The sequence below is a fragment of the Gekko japonicus genome, unplaced genomic scaffold (assembly GCF_001447785.1).
Source record: "Gekko japonicus isolate JY-2015 unplaced genomic scaffold, Gekko_japonicus_V1.1 scaffold2803, whole genome shotgun sequence".
Lineage (NCBI taxonomy): Eukaryota > Metazoa > Chordata > Lepidosauria > Squamata > Gekkonidae > Gekko > Gekko japonicus.
This window is the reverse complement of record NW_015160308.1, coordinates 178407-186261: the sequence shown is the minus strand read 5'-3', so window position 1 is coordinate 186261 and position 7855 is coordinate 178407. Positions and strand designations below refer to the sequence as shown.

The 7855-nt window shown below is 49.0% G+C and overlaps 1 protein-coding gene across 1 annotated transcript in view; it reads left to right on the top strand.

Moving 5' to 3' along the window:
• Positions 1-7562, top strand: part of LOC107114875 (oxidoreductase HTATIP2-like) — an 11979-nt gene extending 4417 nt beyond the window's left edge. The window contains exons 2-4 of the mRNA XM_015416483.1: positions 1960-2097; positions 4871-4932; positions 6542-7562. Coding sequence (XP_015271969.1) covers positions 1960-2097; positions 4871-4932; positions 6542-6758 — 417 coding nt within the window. The 3' untranslated portion in view covers positions 6759-7562. The remainder of the gene's footprint in view (positions 1-1959; positions 2098-4870; positions 4933-6541) is intronic.
• The last annotated feature ends 293 nt before the right edge of the window (positions 7563-7855 follow it).

Here is a 7855-nt window from a genome sequence, read left to right as displayed (position 1 = left end):
CATCTGCCTTCCGTCCCTAACCGTTGCAAACAGCCTTTAACCGTTGTATTCTGCTACTAGGTCCCCAAGTGGTGGTATCCTGAGTGCACCGGTTCCAACCACATTATCCCCATCTGATCGCTCTCCACCGGTGTCTAGCCACTTCCGTTCAGAAGCCCAAGGCTTCCGCTTTTCGGCCGCCATTTTTTTTAAGGCTCCTCAATGTGCGCTTGGGCGAAGCTTCGCCCTGGCGTTTGTAAAACAAACCAAAAAAAGGGCCTAGTGTAAGGCTTTAGATGAGTCCGGGACCTCACGGAGGCCAGTTTCAGAGTAAAAATTTAAAGGGACGTCTTTGCTTCAGGGCATGCTTTTCGGGTTGGGTTGTTCTGCGCCTGTGCAAAGATCTTCATTATAAGGAAGACTGCCTATGTGCATGTGCAAACTGTGTAAAAAAAAACAACCGACGCGCTCTACTGAGCGCCTGAAGTGTGGACACCAGGGAGCGATGTAAGAGGTGAGTGTGATCGCGCTTTCCCCGTATCAAATTAATCTAGTTGGAACCAGAGTGATTTACACCGCTCCCAGCCCGCCGTCTGACCGCACCCATAGAGATGTAAGGAAAAGGGCATATCTCTAGAGACTTTAAAAATTTTATTTTATTTTTAATGGAAGCTGGAAATTCAGAGAACCTGCTAAACCTATCGTTACAATGGTATAGTACTAAATCAATATTTTAGTGCCTTTTTTAAAAAAAATTAAAAATGAAATCACCTCTTCAAGGTGGGGAGGAGGAGAGGGAGTCGTTTGATGGTGGTGGTGGTCCAATAGCTAAAAAAGTGAGCTGGAGGTAGATGGGAATGGGTGAGACAAAGAAAACCAACAGAAGCATTAATACACAAACTGAAGGGCAACTCAGAATCAGCTTCCAGAAAAGGTTGGGGTAAAAGTGCTCTCGAAAGAACCGGGAAAACCCGGGGGGGGGGGGACACAAAAAACCAGTGTGAAAACAGTGTGAAAAAGGCACAAAACTGTACGTGGATATCAGGGGAGAAACCAAAGCAGTATGGGGCAAGAACAATAACAACAACAAAAGTGGGAAAGTGCTGAGTATGAAATGGGAATGCTTTGGACAGTAGGAGGATTCCATCACTCTGTTTAAGCAAGATATATGCTGGATTTTGGAACTGGGAGGGGCTGGAGTGAGAAAACGTCTCCCATATCCCAATTTGGAAAGCAGCCTTTATTTACAGAATTTAATACCAAACCCCTTGGTATCTAGGTTGCTCTTGTAATTAATTTTAGCCTGTGCCACACTGCCTCTTTCCTCAACGTTTGCTTTCCTGAAGCAGCTATTGGAGGAGGGGGCATTACGCAAAGACTGGTCCTCAGGCCTTCATTAGGCCCCAAAGCTTTACCCAAAATGAGGCCCCAGGACGAGAGTCTCAATGAATTGTAGCAGAGTTAGGGTTGCCAAGTTCAAAATGGACGGGAACCAGAAAGTGACGTTATGAAGCCGGGCACGGTGGGGGCGGGGCCACGACCATATTAGGGAAAGCCATAGAGTTTTCCCTTGTATGGCCGTGGCCCCGCCCCCAGCATGCCTGGCGTCATAGCGTCCCTTCCTGGTGACGTGCACGCCGGGGCGGGGTTCCCCCCGGGGCCCAATCCCCCGGTGTCGGGGAACGGGCCCCCGGGGGGACTTGGCAGCCCAAAGCATAGTAGGAATTCTGGGTCCTTCGAAAGCCACAGAAGCTCTGGAAAACGACAGTTCCCAGAAATGTTTGCAGTGATAACTGAGAGGTTTTTGTGTCTAATGAAAACCGGAGGAACAGCCTCCTACTTCTTTTCCTTCCCCCAGTCATCTCAATCATTATTATTAAAAAACAACAACAATAATAATACTGATTTATTGTTAGCGATACTGATATTTTTTTATTTTTAATGATCCAAATAAATTAATCCCGTTCTCCACCACTTCAGGATGGACTGATCCGCGTCGACAGAGATTACGTTTACCATTCGGCGAGATTAGCCAAAGCTGGTGGATGCCGCCATTTCGTCTTACTCTCAGCCATGGGTGCAAATCCCTCCAGCCGCTTCTTCCTCATGCAGGTTAAGGTGTGTCTGAGGGGTGACACTAGGGCTGCCAGCTCCAGGTTGGGAAGTACCTGGAGATTTTAGAGGTGGAGCCTGAGGGCAGGGGGTTTGGAGAGGGGAGGGACTTCAGTGGGGTATAACGCCATACAGTCCCCCTCCAAAGCAGCCATTTTCTCCAGGGGAACTGATCTCTGTTGCCTGAAGATCAGTTGCGATCCCAGGAGATCTCCAGCCACCACCAGGAGGTTGGCAACTCTAGGTGACACACTATTCAGTCGGTTCCGAGGTCAGTTAGCCAGCGAGAGAATAGGGAAGAACCTTTTGTTTCTCCCTTACTCTGCATTCTGGCCTTACCTATGCAAGTTGTAGGCCATAGAGTTTTCCCTCGAATGATAGAGCGCCCCCCGCAACGTGTCCAATGCGATGATGTCACCTCCAGGTGACATCATCATGCCAGGCACGTCTGGCACTTTGGGGGCGGGGTTTCCCCCAGCAGCCCAATCCCAGCCGGTGGGGAATGGGCCTCTCAAGCGGGGGTTTCCCCGCCCCTACCTACATCCTCCCCTATTGCACTGTGCTTCTCCTCTGTTGTGGGGAGCGGGAGAGAAAGGGATTGTAAACTGCTCTGAGACTCCTTTGGGGACTGAAGGCCGGGGGGACTTGCCAACCCTACTCCCGCTTGAATAACTGTCACGCGTTAAAGCTGCCAGCTCTGGGATGGAAATTCCTGATATTTCGGGGTGGAGCCTGGGGAGAGCAGGGCATGAGCAGTGGAGGGACCTCAGTGCAGCATAGTGCCATAGAGGGTATCCTGGGAAGCAGCCATTTTCTCCAGGGGAACGGATGCTGCCATCTGGAGATCAGCTGTAATTCCGAGAGGCGTCCAGGTCTCACCTGGAAGTCGGCAAACCTGTTACAGAGTGAGCCAGAAGAGTGAAATGTCTTGCTGCTCGTTTCCAATGAAAGGAGCTTTGACTCTCTAAAGCTAAAAAATGAAACTCTTGTTGGGCTGATTTCGCCCAAGAGCTGCCTCGATGTTGCGCTGCCATTTGCCCCGATACTATTGGTCAATTTCACACCCGAGTCTGCTGTTAGATCGCGCTAACAAAGGATCGGAGAATGATTTCAGCTCAGTGATTCAGCTTTATTTGAAGTAGCAAGCAAACACTCAAACGCATTCCAAAACCAGAACAACCAAACAGTGGGAGCTATGCTCCTTTTAAACATTACCGGGCTAATATAGCCACGCCTATTTACATTTAACAACCAATAAGATTGATGAGTTAAAGACCAATGGGAGTCTTTCCCTCCCAGGGAATAGTACCGTTCTGATTGGTCGCTGTTACAAAGCGACCAATAGGAAGTTCGTTCAGAGGAGCCCTAGCTTGGCTCGAAGCTTAACATGGGAGTCTAATGAGGTGATTCATGTAATTGTTCCAATACATTACAATTCCTCCCCCGATTTCCTCCGCAGTTTCGTGATCCTCAAAAAACAGGATCATGAAACTGCGGGGGAAATCGGGCGAAGCCGCGAGTCAAAATGCAGCCCAGCAGCTTCGGGTGTGAAATTGACCAATAGTATCGGGGCAAATGGCAGCGCAACATCGAGGCAGCTCTAGTGCGAAATCAGCCGTTGGTCTCTAAGGGGTTACTGGACACGAACCTAACCGGCTCCACTGCAGACCTCCGTGGCTACCCTCTGAAACTATCACACGGAATATTGGCAGAAGCTTTACCTTCTGTTCATGCTTAATAAAAAAGGAACAAGATCATTGTCGTTGCTAAGATGTGGAGGGACGCTCACAGTTTGGAGCACCCACCCAGAAGGGTCCTGACTGGCGTTGTTGTCACACTTTCCAGACGTTCACCAAATACATCTATGTTGCATTATGCACTTGTATGCCAAAATCATTACCCCATCATCATCGGTAACCTTTGTTCCATCTCCTCTACATAGGGTTGCCGGGTCTCACCTTACCCGTGGCAGGAGGGCTCCCGGCTCCTCGTCAGGACTTTTCTGCCACTTGTGTGGAGCGATGATGTCACCGGTACTGATGTCATCATGCTAGGGCCGTAGCGCGGCAACACTTTAGCATTTGGGGGGGAAACTCTGGTAACCATAGAATTTCCCTCCGAATGCTAGAGCGTCACCACGTGATGGCCCCAGCGTGATGGCATCACTACCGGTGATGTCATTGCATCAGTGGTGTCCCCACGGGACGCTGTTGTTCATTGGTGGGCCTTCCCCTGCTGGCCAGCTGGCTAGCAGCAGATTGGTGCCCCTGATATTGGGGGATCCCCTGACCCGACTTGGGGGATGGCTATCTGTACACCATCAGGAATAAACAGTTTTAAAGGAAGACTAGATAGATTCATGGAGGATAAGTTGGCCCTCCAGAGGAACTGGTTGGCCACTGTCTGAGACAGGATGCTGGACTAGATGGACCCTGGTCTGATCCAGCAGGGCTCTTATGTTCTTATCATCATCATCAGCTACCTTTATTGGCATCACAACAAAACATACATCATCAAGGGATAAAAGTACAACCTTATGTTCTTATCGGATCTCCTGTGCTCTGGCTCTTAACTGTGATACCATGCATTCTTCTGGGGGTGAGCACTCTAGGCTCTTTGATTTTGGAGGACTTTGATTTTGGAGGACTTTAGCCCCTAATGAATTTGTACACCAGCCCACTATCTGGGGCCTGTAACTCTGAGCATGGAACAAAATGGAATTCGCAGTGGGTATGTTTGAGAACTGACACCTTATGTTTCATTTGATTTGTCCCCTCAGGCTGAAGCAGAGTCCAGGGTCAAAACAGTTAGGTTTGACCGCTGCTCCATATTTAGACCAGCGTAAGTACCAAGAAGAGTGTGTGTGAACTGGGGGTGGACGGGTGTGCCAAAAGGATGAAAGCTGAACAATTGGGCATTGTGCCATTGAAGTTGGACCTGCAGTGACAGGCCCATACCACTCAGCATGCTTCATGGCAGAGTGGGAACTGGAACATGGATCCTGCTAGGAGCACAGACTCTAATCTGGGAGAACGGGGTTTGATTCCCCACTCCTCCACATGCAGCTGCTGGTGTGACCTCGGGTTAGTCACAAGTTCTCTCAGAGCTGTTCTCTCAAGAGCAGTCCTCGAGAGAGCTCTCTCAGCCCCACCTACCTCACAGGGTGTCTATTGTGGGGAGGGGAAGGGAAAGGAGATTGTAAACCACTCTGAGACTCCTTCGGGTAGTGAAGGGCAGGGTACCTGAGCAACATGAATGCCATTACTCATAGAATGATGTGGGAACTAGGGTTGCCAAGTCTGGGTTGGAAAATACCTGGAGACTTGGGGGTGGAGCCAGGAGAGGGTGTGGTTTGGGGAGGGGAGGGGCCTCCGCATAGTACAATGCCATAGAGTCCACCCTTCAAAGCAGCCATTTTCTCCAGGGGAGCTGATCTCTGTCGGCTGGGGATCAGTGGTAAAAGCGGGAGATCCCCAGGCCCCACCTGGAGGCTGGCAACCCTGGTGGGAACAGCCACCATGGTAGTTTTTGCCCACAATGTTCTGGTACCATGTAAAATAGTCCTGAATCCTAATCATGAGTGGTGAGGTATGCCATTAGAGCAGTGGTCCCCAACGTGGGGCTGACCAAGTGTTTTTAGAAAGTGGGCGGAGCCAGGTGGGGCTTTGGCCCAGCAAGGTTTCTGATTGGCCATTAGAGATTTGATTGACTTTGCAGATCTTCAAAAATTGCTTTGGCAGCAGCTGCCAGCACAGCATAAGAATCTTCACTATGTGACTAAAGGTAAGCCACAGTGGCCATTTTGTGGCTGGCTCCACCTCCTGAGGGCAGCCATTTTGTGGCTGTGCTCACCACACCATGTCAGAATTCCAAATGTGCCCGCAGATTCAAAAAGGTAGGGGAACCCTGCGTTAGAGGCTCTTTCCACAGAAATGGATGGACCCTTCTGATGCAATAATGCACCAAGACGTAGGTCCTATTTTGTCATTTAGGGGCAGGATTTTAGATCCCATCAGAAAAACAATGTGCTATCCATCATATTTCTGGGTCAGTTGGTCCTCATGCAACTAACTGCTTTTACTGTGGCCAGAAAATGGTGGCAATGGCAAGCATCTCTCGTCCACCTCACCTACCTACATCCTCCCCTATTGCACTGTGCTTCTCCATACTAGTTCATCATACTAGTTTGGTGTCGTGGTTAGGAGCACGGACTCTAATCTGAGAGAACTGGGTTTGATTCCCCACTTCTCCACATGCAGCTGCTTGTGCGACCTTGGGTCAGTTACAAGTTCTTTCAGAGCTGTTCTCTCAAGAGCAGTCCTTGAAAGAGCTCTCTTCTCCTCCATAAGCAGTCCTTGAAAGAGCTCTCTCCTCCTCCTTAAGATCTAGTCACTCTATAGAACGGGGAGGAACCTGGTTTTTTTACCCATGTCTCCTCTCCTCCTAATAGGTTGCTGCTGTGCGATCGTCAGGAGTCTCGTCCTGCTGAGTGGATTGCCAGGCAAGTCCTTGGAGCAGTAGCCTACGTCTTTCCCACATTTTGCTCTGTCTCCACAGTGACTGTGGCCCGGGCAATGGTGAACAACGTGGTAATGCCAGGACCTGATAATCAGAAGGTGGAAATTCTAGAGAATGCAGATATACATGCCCTAGGAAACATTAAATAGTTGGGAGGCTTGTTCCTGAGTGATAGGGATGGTGGAAAGCACCCTCTCCGTCCCAAGGCCCCAGTCTTGCCTATCTTTCCTTTTCCAAAGAGACCACCCATCAAACAGTGAGGGGACTTCCATATATCCTTGAAACTGTTCTGTCTTTCAATGGTAACACAGCAAACCACCCAATTCCCCATGGCCACCATTTTGAATAATTCTACCGGCTTGCCCACAATGCTCTGGTGCCAGGGGGTCAGGCAAGGCAGGGTCATTCAGTCCAAGATCAGGGTTTCAGAAGTCAGGCAAGGTCGAGTTATTCGGTCCAAGGTCAAGTTCCAAGAATCAGGCAAGGCAGAGTCAGTGGCTTAGCATCTAACGTACACACTGCATTCGCACCTAACTGCCTTTCTTGGCTGGTTTTATAGCCACCCACCTAAGGGTCAGGCTGGCAGCTGGCTTTATTTTGATTTATTTTAATTCATTTTTACATCGTTTCTGCTCAATCGTCGTGGCGCCATTTTGTGATGACCACACGACTGCCTTTTGCAATGCACTCTGGGAAGCCACAATGGGCTGTAAGTTCCCAATAAATGAACCTGGGGCAAACTTAGACAGTTGCATCATCTGCACATGTGATGTTATACACCCTTGCAGGGAAAATGTTGTATGAGAAGTGGCTGCACAAATCAGGCAATCGTGCGGATACAGGGTGAACTTGCAGGATGTGAACATCTCCTACCGTATTAGCTCTACTATAGCTGTGATACAGTAAAAAACTATCTGACATTTCAGACAGAACCATTTTAGTAACGGTTCCCTACCGGAATATATTTTCACTTTCAGACAGAAACGCTTCTGTTCCATTCGGGAAGTCTTTCTGAACCGTTTTACCTGCAAACTGCTTCCAAGTGGTCTTCACTTTTCTATACCATTTCTGAAGCGCTATGGGGTGCTGTGTAAAATGCCCTGTAGTGCTTCCTCCGACACCGCTTTGTTTTTCCGCCCTTTTCTGCCTGCGTGGGTGATCTCTGTCTTTTTTTATTTTTGAATGTTCATTTTTTTTAATGTTCGTTTTAGAATGTTTTGAACATTCGCTATAGCACTTTAAAACA